At 35.4% G+C, this 26,191-nt stretch overlaps 2 protein-coding genes across 2 annotated transcripts; one reads left to right on the top strand and one right to left on the bottom strand.

Annotated features, from left to right (window-relative positions):
- Positions 1 to 535: 535 nt before the first annotated feature.
- MS3_00007093 (uncharacterized protein) lies at positions 536 to 1,394 on the top strand (the record flags this gene model as incomplete). The annotated part of the gene is made up of 3 exons (XM_035730898.1): positions 536 to 850; positions 895 to 1,113; positions 1,173 to 1,394. The coding sequence occupies 3 exons, from the start codon at positions 536 to 538 to the stop codon at positions 1,392 to 1,394; spliced, it is 756 nt and encodes a 251-aa protein (XP_035588621.1).
- A 22,295-nt stretch (positions 1,395 to 23,689) lies between these two features.
- MS3_00007092 (uncharacterized protein) lies at positions 23,690 to 25,286 on the bottom strand. The gene is made up of 4 exons (XM_012939513.3): positions 25,262 to 25,286; positions 24,343 to 24,685; positions 24,080 to 24,298; positions 23,690 to 24,020 (listed from the first exon to the last, which is right to left on the bottom strand). The coding sequence occupies exons 2-4, from the start codon at positions 24,643 to 24,645 to the stop codon at positions 23,799 to 23,801; spliced, it is 744 nt and encodes a 247-aa protein (XP_012794967.2). The 5' UTR covers positions 24,646 to 24,685; positions 25,262 to 25,286; the 3' UTR covers positions 23,690 to 23,798.
- Positions 25,287 to 26,191: the final 905 nt, after the last annotated feature.

Raw genomic sequence — 26,191 nt, 5'->3', positions numbered from 1 at the left:
CTGGTGATCAAACGGTTAAGTACTCGATATGATACTCCACTTGATCACGGTAGAACACTAATCTGGAATTTCATACTCGAAAAACAAGTAACGTGCATCGAAAATGTACTTCTCACAGTTATTTAATTCGAGCTGGTTTCATGATAACTTAGAAGTTAAACAAAAGATACACATATCTGATAAATAATAAATAAATAGTGGATTTTCTTCGTTATTTGTAATCATAAATAGAAAACAGTAATTTAACCAACGTACTCGATGTCTTACACAAAGTCGAGTCTCTATGCAAATCGTAACAAAACAACTTCGAATATCTGACCACGTTGAATCGACCAGATGCCATCCTTGAACGCTTAAACTACAGAGCATTGATTGCGTACCGAACGATGTCTATGTATAACTCTAATCAATCCACCATAGTGCACGAACATCTCACACTGAACTGATAATACATTGTCAACTAAACTTCAATTAAAATTTCACTTTGCCTTGCAGATAAATAGTTCAACTGAATTTTAGACTGTTTCACCTCAGAATGGCAATTACAAATACTTCTGTTGCTGTTTTAATACTCACAACTATATTGCTCAATACTTGCAACGCTATGGATGAATACTCATCACAAACTGATGCAACTCAATCATCGACTATAAGCGATAGCATCATGACATATGATTTCAATGACGATTCGACTGCAATAACCCTCATGCAGCCAGGTGACTCGGTCAATTTAACTATGTTCAACTTCACGGAACCTGAATCTTCTCTATTTGAAGATTGGATTGAAGTATCAGATACATTTCGAGTTGAAGGACGGTCTATAGCTGCACTCGTACCACATACTGCTTATGTAAATCTTATTTATAGATATAATTTGACTAACACCATGTTTAGAATTACCAGTCGGCAGTATTCTTCTATCTACTCAATCCACAACCAGATGGATCAGGTTTCGCTGGTATCGACTACATATTGGATACCTGGGACTTGTCAAAATATACTGGTGTTGTAATTGATCTACATAGACAAGGTGAAAATTCCAACTTCAAATTGATCTTCTATGGAAACTGTTTGGAAATATTCACTTGTCAATCGTATGAGTCGTTTTTCGAGGTAATGTGGTATTCAAGTGTGTGGAATAATTCAATGTTATTTCTATGAAATCTTTGTAGACATCTGGAGAACGACAACGAATAGAATTGCCATTTAGTACATTCAAACCATACTTTCGTGGAGAACCGAAACCCGATTCACCACCTCTAGATTTAACTCAACTCTCCCGCTTCGGTATACAGGTGTATGGCGGTATCTTTGCATCGAGCAAGCAATCTGGTCCAGGTTCCATCGACATATTCACCATTTCAGCATACAAGCAAGCTCAAATGCCAGCTTAAACAAACCGAGCTTATAGGCATTATAGACAACTTGATATGTAGTGCTTATTGATACTATGATTATTTTAGATTGTATTAGTATGTTTCATCAATAAATACCATACATCTACCTGCGTGTTTTGAATGTTTTCACAGTTATTTTTCTGTTGACTCGAACATCACTGCATGTGAACGGTGATATATGGAATAACGTTTACTTTAAATTTTCAAAGTAATTGATGAATTTTTAAAAACGTGGGGTTCAGCACATAGATCTCTTTTCACATTATGGACAACTTGATATGTAGTGCTTATTGATACTATGATTATTTTACTTTGTATTAAGTATTTCTATCAATGAATACCATACATCTACCTGCGTGTTTTGAATGTTTTCACGGGTTTTTTAGAGTTCACATGAACATCATTGAAGATGAATTAATTGCTAAGTCATGTTGTTGATGACAAACAAATTCAAATATCTGACAATTATCCCTGCTTACTTCGAAGTGACTATCAGTCGTTTTATAAACATCAAATAATATTTACTTTTTAGTTTCAAACGAAGTGAACTGTGATATATGGATAAGATTTTAAAAATAACGGAGTTTAGCTAAGTGAACTCTTTTCACCGATTTCATTATCAAGCTGTACAGTCGTACCTATTTATATATATGTATATATGAAGATCATTATTCCTAACGCAGTGGTTTCGTGAGGACTTCCTAACAAGGAATAATCATGATGATGCACTCGAAATACTATAAAACTAGATTACCTAGTATGTATACTAACAACACATATAATAATTTAGTAACGAAATACAATATAATGTTGTGAGATGATTGGAATGTTGCTAACAGTTTGAGAATAGAGGATATAACTACAGAATTATTTTAACTAGAATTAACGACGAGAAGTAACAGGAAGTGTACTGTTTAACAAAAATGACTACAATTACAATATCAGTAACATCTTGAATGATCATCGAACTTCATGAAACTGAATGACCAAAAGTATGTCAATAATAAGATGGAAGAGAATAAACTGACCAGATATTTAGAAGGCTCAGAGATCAACAGATGATTCGAACGAGCATATGCAAAACAACAAATCCGGTAGCTACTCATTTACTTAGGTTATACACACTACTGAAAATGTCGAACCAGTATCATCATTTTCATTCTTCTCCTTATACCTCTAACCTCAAATTGACCACATTTATTCTAATCGCAATTTAACTTACGATTGTAATTGATTCGTAAACTGGTTCAAGTTAGCACTTCATATTATTCAGCCCAACATCAAAGATTTGAATTGATATGACAAACAAACCTTGATTCACATGTGACAATTTTAAGTGATGTTCTCTGTCCGAAAAATCTTACCACGTTATTTGGATTTTTAATTTGTATAAAAAGTCGTAGAACCTGACGGGAATTTACTGAAAACAATAATCACCACTCACATGAATGTGTTATAGAATGTTTTTGTTACAATAACTAATGGTAATTAAAAGTAATGGGATGTGGAATAAATGAATTGTTATCATGAGCAACTATGAATAAAATAATGGAAATATGAGACATGTTTTTGGGGAAATACAACATTGATAAGTATAACAGATTGAGTATAGGGTATTGACAACCATAGGACACAAGTGTTTTGTACGCATGTTTCTAGCTTGAGCTGATGGACAGTGAGACCTTCGGCTATATTCTGGAGTGACGTATGAGGAATTCTAAGTAGATATGTATGAATCGTATAAAAAACCTCAAAATGAAACTGAGGGTCAGCAGAATGATTGAGGTCGACTAGATGTTCATATTTCTAAAACCGTGCCATGTTTTTCTAATATTCACAGCTATAAGAAATTTATATCATCAATCGAAACTGAAATACCTTGCCATAGATGGTTGGGCAGACGAAAGAAAAATCGATGAAAACAGGGATTGTTTAGTGTATCGATGAAAGAACAATGAAATCTGAGGCGATTGATTCACAATTGCAGAAGAAACAATCATGTTTCAGACAAATGTTCAACATTTTGAAAATAAAGTATTTACTTCATGAGTTATACCCAGTTTATTAATTACAGCCTCTCACATTCAAAGCCGCCTATTGGCTTGATCTTGTATAAACATTATTTTTAATTTTATAATATGATGTGATCCGGTTCCCTTGTGTTTAAACTGAGTATGCACAAGATATGTGATTCACACAGTGGAAGCTGATATTGTCGTTCTGGACTCAACAGGTAGGGCTAAGGAGGAAACGGAGTAATAAGGTCTCTAGGCTGCTCATATCGGCCACAACGATTAACCTCATATTATCCAAGCATTCATGATGATCGAGTACAACTAATTCAGCTCCTTTACCAGACTCACCTTTTGAAGTTCTGAATTGCCAAAAAGAATACTAACTGTTATGGACATACCACAATTACCCAAAGATTAAATGCATATGTAAACCTAAATCTGTGAAAATGGCTTCATTATCTTATTCTCAAGTGTCATTTGGATGTTCCCAACACCCACGTCTATACTACTACGGAATAGCTAGTAGGTCGGAATTCAGTCTGTACCAGGTGCACTCCATACACTGGTCAATTTTTCAATGTCACAAAATCGCTGACATGATCTAGATATAGAGAGACAACTGAAACAGATATGACCGTCCACTGTCATATTGAAACTATGGTCACATGGTAAATACAAAACAGATTTCAGCAATAGGGAAATAGATTTAACATTAGGATAAACTGCACAGTTCTTTATTTTATATATTTTTAACAAACATGCGTTTCAAAACGTTATGCCAATACATAAAATATCCTAACAGTTGACGCCAAATCAATGTATTCTTTCTCAACCGGAGATGACGCTGTGTGTGCTAAGTTAGTTAGACCTTCTACAGCATGAACTAAATAATAACTCTGTGAATTCATAGTAAAAAGGTGTTTCCGTCTATATTTCTTGGTCTACATTTCATTAATACTGCATTATATTACAATCAACATCACTGAGCGATGAGTGATTCAAACACTTACATCTGTTCCACCACTATTGCTGTTGCAGTCGTTTTCCAACTATGAGCTTTTGAATAATCACGCAGTCAGTGTACTCCCAAATGCACTGGCTTGTATGAGGATGAAGAGGATCAGCTCTCGTTCTCCAAATGTCCTTCCATATCTACGGGTATGCACCCAGTATCAAGGAAGTCCTACTACCTGCCGTCATGAATCTGCATCACCTGATGTTGCCCAACTGTTTTGTGGATTTAGAATTCAGGTCAGCGACTTCAGCTGTGGTCCCCTTAAGGTACCTGCTTCGATCTCGAAAACCAGGAGGTATCGCAGCCCACATATAAATCAACTGATAATTACCAATGGAATAATTATTCTCGTCTCAACTCTCATTCGATTACTGTTGACCGGATAACGAGGGGGTGTGGTTCGATTCCTCTAGGACGTATGGGTTCCAAACCTTCAGTTAAAGCAGCATTTGAAATTTGAGTTTCTCGTTTGTGTGTCCCGGTTTAGTTGCATTCACGTAGATGTATCAGTTGTGTAATCATACTAGGAAGCAATATTGATGAAGTGTATTTCTGATGTCGATTTAAACGTTTCTTTTGTATGATTCACCAACAATCCTGGAAACAATGGAACAAATTGTACATTTACGCGACCTGGAAGAACATTTTGCCATCTATAAATGTTTACAAATTATTCAGGACTGTAATGACGGGGACGCGCCTACTCTTGAGCAGATTACTTGAGCGAGAAAGTATGTTACGCTACCAAACGAATACACGAATACCCCTAGATGTACAACTCCACGCCACAGGAAATCAAACCGTTACTCAGGCAACGAAATTCACTTGTCCTTCAGGTCACTTCTGATTATTACGCTTCGCCTTCACATCAGGTTACAATTCTTGCAATTCTGAGGGAAATTTCTTTGTCTAGTCGACTGCCGATAAGTCTGTACCGAAGCGAATTACAGATATTGAAAAGATCTTCTCGTTCTTTGCTTGTCCTCTGATATAAATGTCCCTGTTTAAGATTATAGCTGTATCAAATATCATGTTGTTAACAAGACGTGATGAGATTTATATACATAACTAAAGTCTGATTTATGTAGTTCAAATCAGGTACGTACCTAACAAACGCTCACTCCTTATATAAGAAACTATGACGATGATTCAAGACATCGGAAGTATACTAGTGAGATCACAAACATATTGAGTTCCACAGATTCATGTTGGTACATGTGAAATGAATCATCGCTTTTTCTGATAAGCAATAAATGTACGACATAGAATATTTTCGAACATTGCTTATTGCGTACGCATATATTTGTTCTGACCTGCTTTTATCAACAGAACGCGATTGGTTTAATGGAAACAATGATTACTAGAACCACTTGTACCAGTAAATGTTTTACCCTACTTGTTTGTTTAACTGTACTAAAGACACACCTTCTTCCATTGATTGTGACATTGCACGACTTCGGTTACGCTCAGTACCCAAACTTGTAATCTGGCACGATCTCGGTATTGTTTCGAAACTAGCAGATCGCCAACAGATACATCTCTACTACACGCATCAACTGCTTTCTGATATTTAGCTTATCCGTTAACTAGCGCGTAGTCTTCCTTTAGTGGTGATCATGGTCAACTGCGACTCGAAGCCGCACTACATATTCATTAGTCGCTGAATCAAATAGATTATTCAATCATTTATCTAAATATATACATGCACATTTAAACCTACTGACTTGACACGCTCAAACACTAATTAACCTCTCAGCTTTGAGGTCTGAGCTATGTCCTAATCAACTGAAGTTGCCGAATCTCTTTGACATATCATTTCATATACCGTCGAGATGTTGATGAGACAAACAAGAATTTAGAACTCTTATAACTTATTTATATCTAAAATATGAAGATTTTGAAAATAAAGAATTAATATCATGCTTCTATAGACAAAAATTATACGAAATAATATTCATAACTTATAACCAATTTAAATAAACCGAGCTTACAAGAATCAGAGACAATGTGATATGCAGTGTTTATTGATACTATGATTATTTTAGTTTTTTATAAGTAAGTTGTAAGTAATACACACTACTGAATGTATAGAAACCGATTCCGTAATACATTATTTCCCTTTACCTCCAACTTCATATTGACCACGTTCATTCTGATCTCTATTTACCTCACGGTTTAAGTTCACCTATAAACTAATTCAAGTTAACAGATCGTATTAATGAGCCCAACATTAAGGATTTGATTTGATTTTATATGACAAACAATCCTTGATTCACATGTGACAATTTGAAGTGATGCTCTCTGCTCAAAAAATCTGACTACGATATTTGGATTATTAATCTGGACATAAAGTTGTAGATCCTGAAGGGAATTCTCCGAGAAGAATATTCATCACTCAAATGAATGTGTTATAAAAGGTTTTAATTACAATAACTGAAGGTAATTAAAAGTAATGGGGTGTGTGAAATAAATGAAGCGATATCATGAGCAACTATGAATAAGACAATGGAAATATGAGACATACGTAATTGAGGAAATACAGCATTGATAATTATAACAAATTAAGTTCAGGGTATTGACAACCAAATAACATACGTGTTTGTACTCACGTTTCATCCTTGAGCTGATGGACAGTGAGATCTTCGGCTATATTCTGCAGTTAGGTACGAAGAAATGTAAGTAGATTTAGACGAATCGTATAAACAACCGTAAAACGAAACTGAGGATCAGCAGAATGATTCAACTCGATTAGATGTTCAAGTTTGTCGCTGGGATAGTCTTTCCTCCCATAGTTGTACACTGACAAATGTTCCTGCATCTCAGTTAAAGGCGATTGTTAGCTACGGCCAATTTTCTTTGCTACACAAGTACAAGTGATACGACATTGCAGTTGTATTTTTATCAACGTTTCTGTAATGAAGTCATTTGTACATAAATATCTATAATACAGTAAGAATATGTTATTAAATACGACTCATTTGCTTCAGTTTATGTTCCGGTAGAGAAATAAAGATTCGATCATGAGTAAACTTGGTAAAGAAGTTGATGTTGTGCTACTCGATCGTCACGATATCTTGGATAATATGAGGTTAATCGTTGTGGATGATGTTTTCCAAAATAATACGATTAGTGGACAAAACACCTCAGATTGTAAAACAGCCAACGGATATTGCTAAAAATCCTAAAATTGAAAGTATAATAACCACAGACTTATTTGATCACATACGTCCAATTGGTTCGGTCATCACGCGCTAATATGGATTACGGAAAATTAATAAACCTGGTCTCCCGGTACGATCAATTTTCGACATGTTGAATTCAATATACCGTCTAATTGCACAGTGGTTGGATAAAAATTGGAACCAGACGGAAGATAAGTGTCTTAATATGTTATTCATGATAATTTTCAATTTATTGATCGTATTAAAGACGTGAATACTTCCAGGTAACACAAAACAAAATTAAAATAAAAAACACAGAAAACCGAAACGATATGCTGTATACGTGACTATATTGATTCCAACAAAACAGATCCACGTCTACCGACTGATCACTTGAACGAACTATTGTTACGATGTACCTTGCATGTCCAGTACACCTTCAACAATGAAATGTATAGACAAAGAGATGTGATTGCATTGAAGTCTCCATTATTTTCGGTTTCATCTGACTGCTTAATGGCAAAACTGAAAAACCACCAACTTAGTTTGTTTATCAATCGGTTTCGTCTATACAAGGGCTACACAGACGACACATTTGTCATTTGTGACAATAAAATTGAGTTCAAAGATATTTAACACTCCTTCAGCACATACCATAGATTGCATGTTAGAAAGTGAGTAAAGCCAATCAACTCTTTCCTCAATGTGCGTCTTAGGAATAGGATTAACGGCTCCCTAAAATGATCCATGTTTAGATAATGAAAAATATGGAATGGCCAGCAGATCAATGTCTAATGTTGGGTTTCTATAAGTAGAAAGAGAAACCATATCTAATCTTTATAAAAAGGACAACATCGAAAATGCAGTGCGAAATGCATGGACGAAGAAATCGCAACGCTCAGTTAGCCCTAAAAAAACTGGCTATCCAGACTACTTTACAGATAAAAATACGAAAAGAAGTTATTGTGACAAGTAATCCGGTTGTTCAGTTGCAAGTGCCTACCATTGTATATGTTCGGAACTAAATACTGATCGAATATCTGATGTAGTCAAAAGTTGTTTGACAAGAGCGATTGGCAGAACATTCAATGCAGCAAAATGGAGAACAGAGTTCTTCAGTATATGCTTGTTTTCTGTGTCCATATAAGATAAGCTTCAACGTCTGGTTGCCTCCATATGAATCCACCAGCTCGCCTTATCTTGTAGACAAGGTGCGTTGGTCGTAGCTCACGCTCGCATTCAACTATGAAAAGGGAACTGGCTGTGAATATCAGTAGCGAACAGCACAGTTCCAAAAGTAAGAATATCTACCCGACCGCAATTGTGATAGTGAAACTCAGCGTAATTATAGGATTGTTCATGAGAATCGACCAACTCCATATGGATATCAGAAAAGATGTGGTCAATATGATGAAAGAGATAAAAAGAAAATAATGTAATCAAGGAATCTGTTTCTGTACATCCAGTAGTGTTTATTACTTCGGTAAACGAGTAGCTACCGGATTTGTTGTTTTGCATATGCTCGTTCGAATCATCTGTTGATCTCTGAGCCTTCTAAATATCTGGTCAGTTTATTCTCTTCCATCTTATTATTGACATACTTTTGGTCATTCAGTTTCATGAAGTTCGATGATCATTCAAGATGTTACTGATATTGTAATTGTAGTCATTTTTGTTAAACAGTACACTTCCTGTTACTTCTCGTCGTTAATTCTAGTTAAAATAATTCTGTAGTTATATCCTCTATTCTCAAACTGTTAGCAACATTCCAATCATCTCACAACATTATATTGTATTTCGTTACTAAATTATTATATGTGTTGTTAGTATACATACTAGGTAATCTAGTTTTATAGTATTTCGAGTGTATCATCATGATTATTCCTACCTCCTGTGTCCTCACGAAACCACAACTTTAAGAATAAAGATCTTCATATATACATGTATACAAATAGGTGCAACTGTACAGCTTGAAAATGAGTTCGGTGAAAAGAGATCTCATCGCTGATCTCCGTGTCTTTAGAAATTCATCAATTGGTTCGAAACATTGTTCGATGTATCACCGTTCAACTTCTATGATGTTCATGTGAACTCTAAGAAACCCATGGAAGCATTGAAAACTCGCAGGCAGATAAATGACATTTATTGATAAAACTACCTAATAAAAACTAAAATAATCTTAGTATCAATAAACACTGCATATCACGTTGTCTATAATTCCTGTGAGCTCGGTTTGTTTAGGCTGGTATTCGACTTTCCTTATATGATATTATGGAGAATATTCCGATAAAATCTTGATCAATTTGCTTTTCCAATGCACCGAATCTGCGATAAACCTGTATACCGAAGCTGGAGAGTAGAGTTACAACTAATGGCGGAAAATTGGGTATCAGTTGTCCAGGAAAGTGTGGTTTCAATTCACTAAATGTTTGTTATGTTCGTTGTCGTTCTACAGATGTCAGTAAAGTAATACAGAAAACAGATTGAATTACACAACACATTTGAACACAAAATCACTCCGAAGAAATTGAGCATATTTTAAAAAATCATAAATAAATTAGTATATTTGTGAAGTAGAAAAACCAGATTTTCTGACGTTTTCTGTCTTAGTGAAACCCACTTCTCCAGAACACAAATAACAAAATCAAAATTAATTCAACTTTAAATAGTACAGCGCAACAACGTGTTATTTAAGTGTTAAGACAGTTCTACTGTATGGGACGCAATCTGAAAGAGCTAAAAAACCATCAATCTGAAGTTACAAGTATTTGTTACCAGTTGTGTACGCAAAATACTGCGGATCCGTAAGCTGGAGACTATCAGCAGCAATCCATTGTGGGTGAGAACATTCTAGATTCCAGCGGAGGAACAAATCAGGAGGAAGCTGTGTAAGTTGATAGGAAAGCACGTTACTGCATCACAAGGCAAGCCCTCAATTGGAATCCTCAATGTCAAAGGAGAAGTGTAATACCAAGTAACATATTACACCGAGAAATGGTAACAAACAGCATAAGAATGAACAGCATTGGATAGAACTAGAATGGGAGGCTTTGGGCAGAGTATGTTGGAGAATGCTGATTGGTGGTTCATGCTTAATTGAGGGTTGCAGAATTAATAAGTTAAGTGGGCATTATAAGAATGTCACCACATAACTAATGACAACAACTACACTCATCATCACTGACATATAAGTTATTCAGTAATAGATATGAGAAATCTTGTCTCATTGTCGGTAATTAGGTACTCACGTATTATACTCATTTATATAAGTGAAGTCGTTTTAATTGAATTGCGCGACGTTTTATTTGTTTGGGTATTCACTATAAAGATTTGGAAAACTTATTTAGATCCATTCAACTGAAATAGTCTAAATGCATCATTACAGTGTTCACTAATTAAAAGCAGAATTATCATCTAACAAATCGAGGGGTGAGTATACATCATGTTGAAGAGATAATTTGTGTCATCTGGAATAAAACGTTAAATATTTTCAGATCACCTGAAGATTTATCTGATTTGTTTGACAGTTCATACATATTGCATCATCTCAAATGAACTGGTTAGTTTGAGAAACAACAATGATCACTTGGACAGATATGACTGTTTCCTTAATTCAACATGCTGATCAAGTATATTCAGATCATTAACGTCTAGTTAACACTATATTGATTTGTAATCTATAAACTAAATTAAGAACTTAGAGAAAACATCTGATCAAATGAATGGTGTTGACATACCGAGATTTCGTGTCATCAATCTCACCACACCTTCACGATTTAGATGTACCAAATGATTATATTTTCCATTGATATAATTTACTTCACTTATATTAAGCACATTGATTTTCCTTGGTGGATTGTCAGATATTTAATTTTATTATCGTTATTTATGCCGACTGGTGATTTCTATATATATAGGTAAGTGACAAGATTACAACGGATCAAAGTGAGTCCTACTCAGTTTATCGTCACAATTCATCTTTTGGTAGAGTGTTACGTAAAATTTATACCTGTGTTAATTTATTGTCGGTTAGTAATACACTCTAAAGTGGCGAGTCACATTAGTTCGCGAAACGCCAGAAATGCAATTCTTCCACTCAACAATCATATCTTTGTACTCGTCAACTAACTTTCACATAGTTGCTATAAATCAATTCAATACAAAACATTCAATGTTTATTGTAATTTCCTTGTATATGAGTCAACAGAATCAACGGTCATATCATTTGTGTTATTGATATATCTCGCTGTCCACTCTAAGTTTTTCGGATATTTAAATTTTCTCCGTTAGGAGGTGAATACTGACTGAGAAGCATTGAAAGTTCATTTACTACATACAGAATATTTGCTAGGTACATGTAGAGATTGTTCATCTCATAACGTTTCATCAAATACTGATTTCATATTCTTATGTTCAACTGCTTCTAATTCTGACAAATTATATATCAGTGTGAATCCATTGTTTAGAGGTAAATCTCAAAAGTGCAATGAAACGTCAATTGAGTACTGAATCTTCGAATTACTCACCTGTAGAATAAAATATTTTGCCACTTCATCCGATCACATACACGTTCGCTTTTATACTCTTATTTCACAATGAGATTGTGAGTTTTAGCCAATCACCTCATCATGAATACGATCAGCTTGATAATGGCTGTTCAGAGATGAATACAAAGTTAAGCGGATTATATACAGTGGACGTGTGAAACATTGATGCATGAGAGAATTGAGAAATAATACCAATAGTAATCCTAATGCAACTAATAAATGCACGCACACATACACACAAGTAGATGAATGAACAGTTTTGAGATAAAGGATAAGATTATCTTGTGATCTGGTTAAAGAATAATAAGGACAACAATCGTTATTTTCTCGGACTCCACATTACAGACTGATCTGAGTTTGAGGTTGATTGAAAACTAGGATGCGTTTCACTACTGTTATGTCCAATCAGGTTACTCCTCAGAGGTGTGCATCGAAGACCTCACCAATGGTTAGACGTTCGACTGTCGGATTTTGTGGATAGCATTCAACCTCTACAATTCTGATCCGATATCCGAATGTTCGCATGGTTATCTTCAATCAATTCGCAAAGTAGAGATTATCAACGATACGATTTATGAATGAGGATGAACTCTATGGGTTTGTTTGTACAGATTGGTGTCACTAATTTGTTGAAATACTCGTGCAATTTGTCATGAGCTTCTCCAATATATATTTATAGTTTCGTTTACGAAATTTACTGAAAGACATCGGAATGTCGGACAAATGAACTCTCCACCCACCAGTGTATCTTAGTAGCAATCACTTCGAGCAAAATCCACAGTTTGGCTGATGAAAATCACCATGTGAATAAAATGTGAGCAAACGAAGTGATTTCGAAGTGAATCCAGTATTCAAGCCGATCGTCTTCCATCATCATCAGAAAGAACAGTGAGAAATACAAACACAAATCAAATCGTGTTATTGATCCAGTGACAGTCTGTGATTTTGGTACGGAACGATGAGTGGTGTTCACATGAATGCATTCATGATTCTAATTTGACTACAACACATCACTCTATGTACACAGTGTAATCACTTATTTGAGTGAGTGGTGGTGAATTCATGATCACTAGAGTATGCATTGAATAAAAGTGCGAATTACGAGTTCCCGCATTACACCACAATCACTAGCTCTGTTTCAAATTATCATAAAGATTTTTCAATAGTTCACGTCTTTCAATTATGTAAGGAGAAAGCGACAAAAAGGAAACATGGAACTTGAGTGGTTAACATGTATCAATATCAATGTTGCACTTGATAGTTTGAAATAAGTAGAGCATTGTATGGAGAGTTGATGATAAGATTACTCTCTGTTATATCCCATTGAGTGGAAGAATTGTATCTCTGGCGTTTCGCGAACTAATGTGACACGCCACTTTAGAATGTTGTTATGTCTTTGAATCGCTTTTACCTCGTTGATACTTTGTGATGACTTGACCTTGATCTGTCTATTCTAGATTATGGCCTTGACGCGATAGGCTGAGCGGCTTAACCTTCAGTCTCGTACGCGTGACTTCGAGATGGGGTAGAGAGAAAACTATTCTAGAACCTCATTGGTTGGGAAGCACGCAAGTGGGAGAATACAGGATAGTTGGAACACTCTTGTTTCTTTGAATTCGTAATAGTGCAAAAATGTAGATGAATAAATAAGCAAATATCCTGACCAAAACGTACGATAATTTCGAAAAATACAATTATGTCCGAAACTAGGAATTACTATAGAAAATAAGATGCAAAATATTACGTTTAAATTACAATATTTTCATGACAAAAATGAGCATGGCAGTGAATGTTACATAGAACGAAGGCTCTTGTTATGTAGAATAAAATAGGGACAAAAATAAATATAAATGTTTAACAAGGTTTGAATGAAATGAAATAACGTCTATAAAATAACTTTTGCAGTTCTCTCGACTTCTTATTTCCCCGTTCACAACAAGTGTATTACTAACCGACATTAAATTAACACAGGTATAAATTGTACATAACACTCTACCAAAAGATGAATTGTGATGATGTAGTCATCAGGAATCACTGTGATCCGTTGTAATCTTGTCACTTACCTATATATATAGAAATCACCAGTCGGCATAAATAACGATAATAAAATTAAATATCTGACAATCCACCAAGGAAAATCAATGTGCTTAATATAAGTGAAGTAAATTATATCAATGGAAAATATAATCATTTGGTACATCTAAATCGTGAAGGTGTGGTGAGATTGATGACACGAAATCTCGGTATGTCAACACCATTCATTTGATCAGATGTTTTCTCTAAGTTCTTAATTTAGTTTATAGATTACAAATCAATATAGTGTTAACTAGACGTTAATGATCTGAATATACTTGATCAGCATGTTGAATTAAGGAAACAGTCATATCTGTCCAAGTGATCATTGTTGTTTCTCAAACTAACCAGTTCATTTGAGATGATGCAATATGTATGAACTGTCAAACAAATCAGATAAATCTTCAGGTGATCTGAAAATATTTAACGTTTTATTCCAGATGACACAAATTATCTCTTCAACATGATGTATACTCACCCCTCGATTTGTTAGATGATAATTCTGCTTTTAATTAGTGAACACTGTAATGATGCATTTAGACTATTTCAGTTGAATGGATCTAAATAAGTTTTCCAAATCTTTATAGTGAATACCCAAACAAATAAAACGTCGCGCAATTCAATTAAAACGACTTCACTTATATAAATGAGTATAATACGTGAGTACCTAATTACCGACAATGAGACAAGATTTCTCATATCTATTACTGAATAACTTATATGTCAGTGATGATGAGTGTAGTTGTTGTCATTAGTTATGTGGTGACATTCTTATAATGCCCACTTAACTTATTAATTCTGCAACCCTCAATTAAGCACGAACCATCAATCAGCATTCCCCAACACACTCTGTCCAAAGCCTCCCATTATAGTTCTATCCAATGCTGTTCATTCTTATGCTGTTTGTTTCCATTTCAAGGTAAACCTTAGCAATGATACGTGACTTGACAGTCGTTATGAGTTCAAGATATTCTTCAACTGTAGATGTGCTCGGCCTACTTTGCCGATCCGCACAATCACAACTTGTACTTTCACCATTCAACATTGTGATATTTTGAGTGAACATAAATCTGATCGTTAGTTCAACCTCACCATCAACCACATAAAATGAGTACGTGTGATCTCATTCTCAGATGATTAGCTAAAGGTCGTTCAATCTGCTTACTCATATGATGTGATCTAGTTAGTGTCTCACCGTAATCTATCATACATGTACTAATGCAGTGATTTATTCTGAAATCCATAATAATCTTGTGCATAGTTACACGACGAAAATTTGAAGGTCATTGATTGCAACATTAAAACGTGTCAGTAATATCTCACTAGTTTGAGCAAGGTTCTTAAAGAAGAGGTTTAACCAACACAATTTTCAAGCGATAAAATCATTTGATCATTTATCTCACCAGAATATAGTTCCATGCAAACGTGTATTGATTTCAGTGAAAATCGAAGAAGTACTTCGAATCCTACATTGTCAAATGCGTTTTTAATGAGTTTTTGCTTCACCTAACACATGGTCCTCTTTCTTCTACAAACATATTTGAATTACCTCACTCCTGACTTCTTTTTACTTGACAGAGTTTATCAACATTATTTTTTGATGAGCAATTCAAACGCACACTATTGGTACATCACTTTTCTGTTGTTGTGGTGGAATTTCCTGGACTATTAGTTACTGGGTACCCATACACTCAATATGCCCTTAAATGGAATTGTGAGGATGAACGTGTTTGAAACCATCTCTCTCTTTCGAAATGCTCTCTCATGGCCACGGATATGCAGCCACTGTCAGAGATTTCTTACTCACTGCAACACTGTGACGAAGGTGTTCTAAACGAAATTGAGAGGATGAAAAGCGAATACCCGGTTGCGTACCCGGATTGATAGACACGTAGAATCCACCTTGCACGGTTGAAAAACCCAGATTCTAAACCTTTAGTTTATGCTATCTCCGGAATCCTGAGGAAGAAAATGGTGTATGAACCAATTGTATGTCACCGGCCAACGTGCGACCGCGTCTCTCAACGTTGCGCCGCTGTCATGTGGACTGGAACTCCAAGTCAATGGCTCGGTGAGTGGCCATCTTAATAACCTGTCTCGGTTTCAGAAACAATACAGTATTCCGACACAAACACATTGATAATTATCACTGGAAGAATTATTCTTGTTTCAACTCTCATTCTGGCAAACCATATTCACAATCATGTGATAACCCTCGTTTTCATTTGTTTTGTACTACGACAATTATGTACTACCATTTATTCTAATTTTGTATGTTTCATTTTTCAGCTCATATATAAATATGTAACAAAAGTATATTTGTTATTAACTGTCCACCCAATGTTCAGTTTATTTGAAACTATCAAGTCCAACCTTGGTATGGATACATTAATACATGCCTGGTTCACTCGAGACCAGTATTGAAGACTCTAGTGATGTACTAGAAATTCACTCTCCATCTGTCACTTCACAAGGCTATTTTCACAGGCGCTTTTCTAGGGATCCTGTTGCACTGACCGGCTGGATCCCCATTAACAGTCGGTTACGTGTTGTTACACAAGAAACCTCCACTAAACTGAGTCGAAATCGATGTCTTTTCGTCATCTTCACCAACTTTCCGACGGATTGTAGCCCGGATGCGACCAAGAGTGATTGTTACCATTAGTCACCTGATCTACAGAAAGTGCGATCGACAGATAGTTTAGTGTAAACCGGAGACCTAAATGACCTGGTCTGGTGTTTAGGAACAGACGATAGTCATCTAGACAACTGGTGGGCACTTGTTGGTCTTAGGTCAGATAACAGTGACCATCTACTGAAACTGTGTGCAGGCTACAACCTGTTTTATTGTTTGCACTAGCCACTGACACAGTCACCCTTGATGTTCTACCTAGCGTCATCCCTCTGTATCTCAATTCGGGACGCAGACCAATCGCATTGGGTCATATGAGTCTGTGCAAAACTGCTGCTCTGTTTAGAGTACCCATCTAGACTTTGATTACGTTCATGTAGCGTTCATCTGATACTACGTATCATACGCCAGAAAGTTATTGTTTTAAACAGATCAATCTCATCAAATTAGTGGGTCTTCTGCCGCAACTACATATCAAACGCAACGAAGATCAAGGCTACCATTCCACCGAAACCTACAGAAGGGCATTGACTAGAAATGCATTACGCCATGAAATTGGAGAGTAAATTCGATTGCGTCTTCGCAAAACGTCCGGCATTTGAGCATACTTGATCAAGGTTCCATCGAAATATTCACAATCTTAGCATACAAGCACGGTCAAATGCCAGGGTAAACAAACCGAGCTTACAGGAATAACAGACAACGTGATATGTAGTATTTATTGATACTATGATTATTTTACTTTGTACTAAGTAGTTATATCAATAAATGTCATATATATGCCTGCGAATTTTCAATGCTTCCATGGGTTTCTTAGAGTTCACATGAACATCATTGAAGGTGAACGGTGATAAATCGAATAATGTTTCGAACCAATTGATGAATTTTTAAAAACACGGAGATCAGCGATCAGATCTCTCTCACCGAACTTATTATCAAGCTGTACATTAGTACTTATATGTATAGACATGTAGATCTTACTACTTAGAGGTCTGATTCAGTGACGACATCCGAACAATGAATAATCATGGTGATGCACTCGAATTATTATAAAGCTAGATTACATATTGTGAATAATAACAGCAGACATAATAATTTAGTAGCGAAATACAGTGTGAATGTAGTAAGACGATTGGAATGTTGCTAACAGTTTGAGAATAAAGAATATAACTACAGAATTATTTTAACTAGAAATAATGACGAGAAGTAACAGGAATTGTACCGTTCAACAGAAATGGCTACAATTATATTATCAGTAACATCTTGAATGATCATCAAAACTTCATGAAGCTGAATGACCAAGAGTACGTCAATAATAAGACAGAGGAGAATAAACTTACCAGATCTCTAGAAAGCTCAGATATCAACAGATGATTCGAACGAGCATACACAAAACAACAATTCCGGTAGCTACTGATTTACCTAAGTAATACACACTACTGAATGTATAGAAACAGATTCCGTAATTACATTATTCTCCCTATATCTCTAATCTCATATTCACCACATTCATTCTGATCGCTATTCATCTCACGATTTTACTTCACTTCTAAGCTTGTAGAATTATGGTCTACTATGATATTAGTACTGCTCTGATAATAGACCTAATCCTAAAATTGTAGATTTGTTATGATATAACTGCCTAATCTATAAGATCTTACGTGGAAGTCGCATCATCGTCTACATCAACTCACTGTATCGTATCAATTATCAATACATGATGTAAAACAAGGTTATGCTGGAGAAGGAACAATATATTTAATATGAATAAAAGATATAAGGTAATATTCAGAGGGACCACGCCTGCATGGCTGAGCCATGCCATCCGATTAACTTCAATTCATTCAATTCTCTGTTCGCGCCTTCTCCATCGTTACGTATTTCTCCGCGGTAAATATTGAATATCTATTTTCTGAGTAGTCTCGTGTTCAGCTTTGTGGATTGTGTGGTTATGGTCCAATGCCACTACACTACTCTCCCACCAGAATCAACGTGGTGTTGGTTCGATACCGAATTGGATGGGATTGTCGTGCGTCGAACGTTACCACGACTAGTAAGCATCCCCCGGGTAGTGATAAGCTGAAAGATAAATCAAAACGGAAGGCGGCAGCATCTGGTCGGGAAACACATGTAATTATTTTTAAATATCTGCCTTCATACTTAACACGCTTAAAATGAAAATTTGGATGAAGATTATTTGAGCTATAAAAATGGGATTACAATAATAATAATAAACTGATGCGTGTTAATAGCCGTTGGTTAATAACTTAACGTATAAGTAGTTAGTATTTTGTGTATAGAAATATTAAAGTAATGAATATTGTAGAAATGTTGATATTGGTATTAGTTTCGGTTTAAATTATGGAATCATTTCACAATTATGCCGGTAACTTGTCCATATGTGATTTCCAATTGCATCTGTATTAGTAGGCTAACTGGAAGAACAAAAGTATTACCATGGAAAAGAATTCCAACTAGTGTTCCAGTTAGTTTGATACGGTTTATTTAGTTACGGGGAGATTTTCTCAACCTCATTTTTATTTGGCCGTGATAGAATTTAGTATACTACTAATACACATGAATGGTTATCAAGACAAAATTTACATACGTGAGTGATAATTATATGAATTTTGGACAGATAGCTAAGAGCGATTCGCTAAACATGATTGCATTCGTATGAGACATGGTTTAGACTCAATGTTCTGATCTGCCATAGAATATTTATTTATATTTATACCTACTGGTTGATGGTGCATACAAGTTAGTTGCAAGTATGCAGTTTATCATAAGGCGGAATACGATTTAATTGAGATATAGTGATTACAAGTTATTGAAATCAGTTAAGCCTATGTGTGACATTACTAGGTGATGTGCTGCAAGATGTATTCGGCTAAATAAGTTTTTACAAGATGATTAACCGTGAGTGATGCTCATGTGATTATCAGGGAGTACATAAGTTGTAACCAAGGGGAGTACACTCCCAACTCATGCCTATGATAATGGATTGAACCTTAGTCAGTGTTGGGGTAAATTCGACATTGATGTTTTCAGTTTGCAGGAGATTTGCTCGACTGCTTATACTGATTATTTGCATGCATGATTGTGTCGCTAAACCATCAATTACACTGACAAGGTTTTGAGATATTTACTGAATGAGCAACTGATAGAGAAACATACTGTAATCATCTGTAGTGAATGAGGACAAAAGAAAAACAACACTAGTGATAATTATAAGTCAATTTGCTGACCGATTTTGTTAATGGTTTCATTAATTTTATCAATCATATTACGTGATTGTCAAGTCATGACAATGCTATATGACGATATCCTGAAACTATTACGTTTAACTAGTTATAGTGTTGAATGAAGATGAGTCAGTGGAAAAATAGGTATTGTTGCTTTACGTGATTCAAAATTATCAGAAATTTGTAGCGTCAAAGAATCAGAGCTACCTTATTATATAATAAATTTCAATTCGAGGATATTCGTCTAGCGTTAATTTTAGTAGGCTCCAGGGTTTTGATGTTAAACATTTGTTTAGCCAAAAACTGCCTGAGAATTTAGTTATTTTACTAGTGCAGTTGATAGTCCCTAAATTTGTAATCTTATTATCTAAACTATGTTCGCATTTTAGGCTGCTAATATGATAAATCAATCCATAAACCCAAATACGATTAGCAACAACGACTATGATGGGTTTATTGATAAATGTGAAAGGCGATTCAGATGATTTTTAAATTTAGAAGACATGAAGATATAGTGCAACGTATGTACGGGCCAGGTTAACATGCAGGTAGGTTGTTGACGTATATGACAATTTAAAAATAATGAACGTACCAGAAAAAGTCATTTCAAAGTTAAGATTGCTTATGAAACTTCAGGAAGGAATATGACACGTTATAAACATTCTATAAGAAGTTAGTGCATTTAGCCTAGTGACACTTACAAACATGTGGCAAAAGCAACTGGAAAATATATACATGTTAAGTGGAAAAAATCGGCGAGACTCTGATTTAGCGACGACCTTTGAACGAATCTTAAATGACCTTGTCAATTACTAGCCAATCTGAAGACAGTTAGGATAATGTGAAAATATATTGTAAGTAAGTAATGAATTACAGTGAATATTCTTCTTTTACATGATTTAAAAACTTGTTAAGGTTTGATAAAGGTTCAGAGGTTCTGAATTCATAACACATTTGGTATAGAAACTCGTCCATAGGGTTAGTGGTTAGGGTTGTAGCCTAGGGTTAGGGTTAAGGCTAAGGGTTAGGGTTAAGGCTAGAGTGCTAACATGCGATCAGTTTACAACGGATTTTGGAGGTTAGGGTTGTATGTTAGCGTACCAATATTCATGTGTTCAAATAAATAAATAAATAAATATTTAGGGTTAGGGTTATGGTTAGGGTCAGGGTTAAGGTTGGGGTTGTACCCTGTCAATAAACACCTCTTCCCTAAAATTCGAAGTGAACCGATCGCATGTGAACACCTTGACCCTAACCTTAACGCTAACCTTAACCTTAAACCCTAACCTTAACCTAACCCTAACCTTAGCTCCAAACCCTAACCCTATGGACGAGTTTCTATACAATATGCATTATGAATTCAGATTTTCTGAGCCATTATCAAACCTTAACAAGTTTTTAAATAATGTAAAAGAAGAATATCCACTGTAATTCATTACTTTCTTGTAATATATTTTTACTTTATACTATCTTCTGATTGGCTGATAATTGAAATTGCTCAAACGCTTCTCATTGGCTCGTCCCTAAATTAGAGTTTTGCCGTCCCATCTCTTTTAACCTCTCATTAATCATCTCCTCTCTAAAATCCGCTGTGAACCGACCGTATGTTAGCATAGCGTGTTGAGCTTGGCTCCGTGACATTGAAATTGCTCAAACGCTTCTGATTGGCTCGTCGCTAAATTAGAGACTCGCCAAAAAATCATCCGGTAAAATAGCTGAACTCGCCTGGATTATTTTTGAAAATTAGATTATTCAGTAGACGACACATACAACGCCATTCGTGAGGAGTAGTAATGATCCTAAGGCATCCAGAATAGAACCTGCAGTATGGCAATTAATTACAGTGTAGTTGATGCTGTTGACGTTTTTGCCACTCGCCCGGATCAGAACAATGGAATGAATCCAGATAATTGTGTGGTTGCCATTGAGTGAGCCATCCAAAATGATTGCAGAAAACTTATAGCTGAGACTCACCGTATGTTTTTGGAGAAGTGTCATCCTTGTTGTTTGGCAATAGAACTCGAAATATGAAATTGGGCAGGCAGTAGTCGAAAGAAAAGATATTACAGGATAGTGCATAGTTTAAAACAGGATGAGGTGTTAAGTGAAGGAACACTGAGAATTAGATTCAGATAACTTTTTAGTCCATGATTGCATTGTTAGTCAATGTATATTTACGTTATTTACAGGTCATATTTTCTAGAGCTAGATGTTTAAACAAGACTATGTCGCTGAAGCAGTAAATGCTACTAAAGCTTGTTAATGAACCATCAAAGCTAATTAGTTAATAAAGACGACCAGTTTTTACTATCGATTGACCTAGTATGTTATGAGAAGTAGTCAGTATAACATTACGATGATACCTGTGAGCATTAATCAGAGGACCATTAGAATAATGGGTTTACACAAATAAAAATCGATTGAGAAATTTAAGGTGGAGATTCAAGTTAACACATCGTATTATTGAGCCAAACAGCAGCAATGTCATATCACATGTTATTGTGTGGCCGAGAAAATTGACCTTAGCTAACGCTCGCTTTTAACCGAGACACAGGAACATTTGACAATGTACAACTATGGGAGGAAAGACTATGGAAGTCTCATTCTTGAACATCTAATCGACCTCAGTCATTCTGCTGGTCCTCAGTTTCGTTTTACGGTTGTTTATACGATTCGTCTAAATCTACTTACATTTCTTCGCATCCAACCCCAGAAAATAGCCGAAGATCTCACCATCCATCAGCTCAAGCTGGAAACATGCCTACAAAACACGTGAGTCCTTAAGTTGTTAATACCCTGAACTTAATCTGTTATAATTATCAATGCTGTATTTCCCCAATTACGTATGTCTCATATTTCCATTATTTTATTCAGAGTTGCTCATGATATCGCTTCATTTATTTCACACACCTCATTACTTTTATTTACTTTCAGTTATTGTAACGAGAACCTTCTATAACACATTCATTTGAGTGATGAATATTCTTCTCGGAGAATTCACTTCAGGTTCTACAACCCTTTGTCCAAATTATTATTCCAAATAACGTGGTCAGAATTTTCGTGCAGCGAGCATCACTTCAAATTGTCACACTCGAATCAAAGATGATCATTCGAGATGTTACTGATAATGTAATTGTAGTCATTTTTGTTAAACAGTGCACTACCTGTTTCTTCTAGTCATTAATTCTAGTTAAAATAATTCTGTAGTTATATCCTTTATTCTCAAACTGTTGGCAACATTCCAATCATCTCACTACATTCACACTGTATTTCGTTACTAAATTATTATGTCTGTTGTTATTATTCACATTAGGTTATCTAGTTTTATAATAATTCGAGTACACCATCATGATTATCACTTGTTTGGATGTCCTCACTGAATCTGACCTCTAAGAAGTAAGTAAGTAACATTTAACATATCTCTACATATAAGTACTAATGTACAGCTTGATAATAAGTTCAGTGAAAAGAGATCTCTTCGCTGATCTCCGTGTTTTTAAAACTCATTAATTGGTTCGAAACATTATTCGATTTATCACCGTTCACCTTCAATGATGTTCATGTGAACGCTAAGAAACCCGTGGGAACATTCAAAACTCGCAGGCAGATGTATGGCATTTATTGATAAAACTACCTAATAAAAACTAAAATAATCATGGTATCAATAAGTACTACATATCACGTTGTCTATAATTCCTGTAAGCTTGGTTTGTTTAGGCTGGTATTCGACCTTCCTTATATGCTATTATGGAGAATATTTCGATAAAATCTTGGGCAAATTGCTTTCTCGATGCAACGACACCGCCATACACCTGTATACCGAAGCGGGAGTGTTGGGTTATATCAAGAGGTGGTGAATCGGGTTTCGGTTCTCCACGAAAGTATGGTTTGAATGTACTAAATGGCAATTCTATTCGTTGTCGTTCTCCTGATGTCTGTAAAGATTTCATAGAAATTACATTGAATTATTCTACACATTTAAACACCACATTACCTCGAAAAACGACTCATACGATTGACAAGTGAGTATTTCCGAACAGTTTCCATAGAAGATCAATTTCATGTTGGGATTTCTACCATGTGTACGTATTTCAATGATAACACCAGTATAGTTTGACAAGTTCCAGTTATTAAATTTGTGGTGGACACCAGCGAATCCTGATCCATCTGGTTGTGGATTGATTTTATAGTATAATATTGCCGACTGGTTATTCTAAACATAGTGTTAGTCAAATTATATCTATAAATAAAACTTACATAAGCAGTATGTGGTACGAGTGCAGCTATAGACCGTCCTTCAACTCCAAATGTATCTGATACTTCAAACAGAGATGTTCCATGTTCCGTGAAGTTGAACAGAGTTAAATTCTCCGAATCACTTCGCTGCATGAGGGTTATTGGTTTAGAATGGCGGTTGAAATCAGATGTCATCATGCCATCGCTTATAGTGAATGATTGAGTCGCATCCGTTTGTGTTGAGTATTCATCCGTAGTGTTGCAAGTATTGAGCAATAGAGTTGTAAGTATTAAAACAGCAAATGAGTTATTTCTAACTGACATTCTGAGGTGAAACAGCCTGAAATTCAGTTGAACTATTTATCTGCAAGGCAAAGTATAATCTTAATTAAAGTTCTGTTGACAATGTATTATCAGTTTAGTGTGAGATGTTTGTGCACTATGGCGGATTGATAAGAGTTATACATCGACGCGATCGGGTACAGAATCAACTAAATCTCACATAGTTGCTATAAGTCAATTCAAGAAAAACATTCAATGTTTATTGTAATTTCCTTGCATATGAGTGAACAGAATCAACGTTCATATCATTTGTGTTATTTAACTATTTCGCTGTCCACTCTATGTTGATCGGAAAATATAAGGTTTCTCCTTAACGACATGAATACTGACTGGAGTTTGTGTGATGCATAGGGTGAATCTCTGACAATTTCCTTGAAAAAGCATCATCACGAACATTGAAAGTAGATTTACTACTTACAGAATATTTGCTAGATACATGTAGAGATTGTTCACTTCATACCGTTTCATCAAATACTGATTTCATATTCTTATGTTCAACTGTTTCTATTACTGACATCAGTGTGAATCCATTGTTTAGAGGTTAATCTCAAAAATGTAATGAAACGTCAATTGACTATTGAATTTTCGAATTACTTACCAGTAGAATAGATCATTTTGCCACTTCATCCGATCACATACACGTTCGCTTTTATACTCTTATTTCACAATGAGATTGTGAGTTTTAGCCAATCACCTCATCATGAATACGATCAGCTTGATAATGGCTGTACAGAGTTGAACACAAAGTTCAGCGGATTAGATGAAGTGGACGTGTGACACATCAATGCATGAGAGAATTGAGAAATAATACCAGTAGTAATCTTAATGGCAGCAATATTATGTTAATAGTTACACGTACGCATACACACAAGTAGATGAATGAACAGTTTTGAGATAAAGGATAAGATTATCTTGTGATCTGGTTAAAGAATATTAAGGACAAGCATCGTTAATTTCTGGCACTCTACATTACAGACAGATCTGAATTTAATGTTGATTCATAACTAAGGTGCAATTGAATACTAATATGTCCAATCAGGTTACTCCTCAGAGGCGTGCATCGAAAAGCTCACCAATGGTTAGACGATCGATTGTCGGATTTTCTGGATAGCATTCAACCTCTACAATTCTGATCCGATATCCGAATGTTCGCATGGTTATCTTCAATCAATTCGCAAAGTAGAGATTATCAATGATACGATTTATGAATGAGGATGAACTCTATGGGTTTGTTTGTACAGATTGATGTCACTAATTTGTTGAAATACTCGTGCAATTTATCATGAGCTTCTCCAATATATATTTATAGTTTCGTTTACGAAATTTACTGAAAGACATCGGAATGTCGGACAAATGAACTCTACACCCACCAGTGTATCATAGTAGCAATCATTTCGAGCGAAATCCACAGTTTAGCTGACGAAAATCACCATGTGAATAAAATGTGAGCAAACGAAGTGATTTCAAAGTGAATCCAGTGTTCAAGCCGATTGTCTTCCATCATCATCAGAAAGAACAGTGAGAAATA

Source organism: Schistosoma haematobium, chromosome 2 (genome assembly GCF_000699445.3).
Source record: "Schistosoma haematobium chromosome 2, whole genome shotgun sequence".
Lineage (NCBI taxonomy): Eukaryota > Metazoa > Platyhelminthes > Trematoda > Strigeidida > Schistosomatidae > Schistosoma > Schistosoma haematobium.
This window is presented reverse-complemented; position numbering and strand designations above follow the sequence as displayed.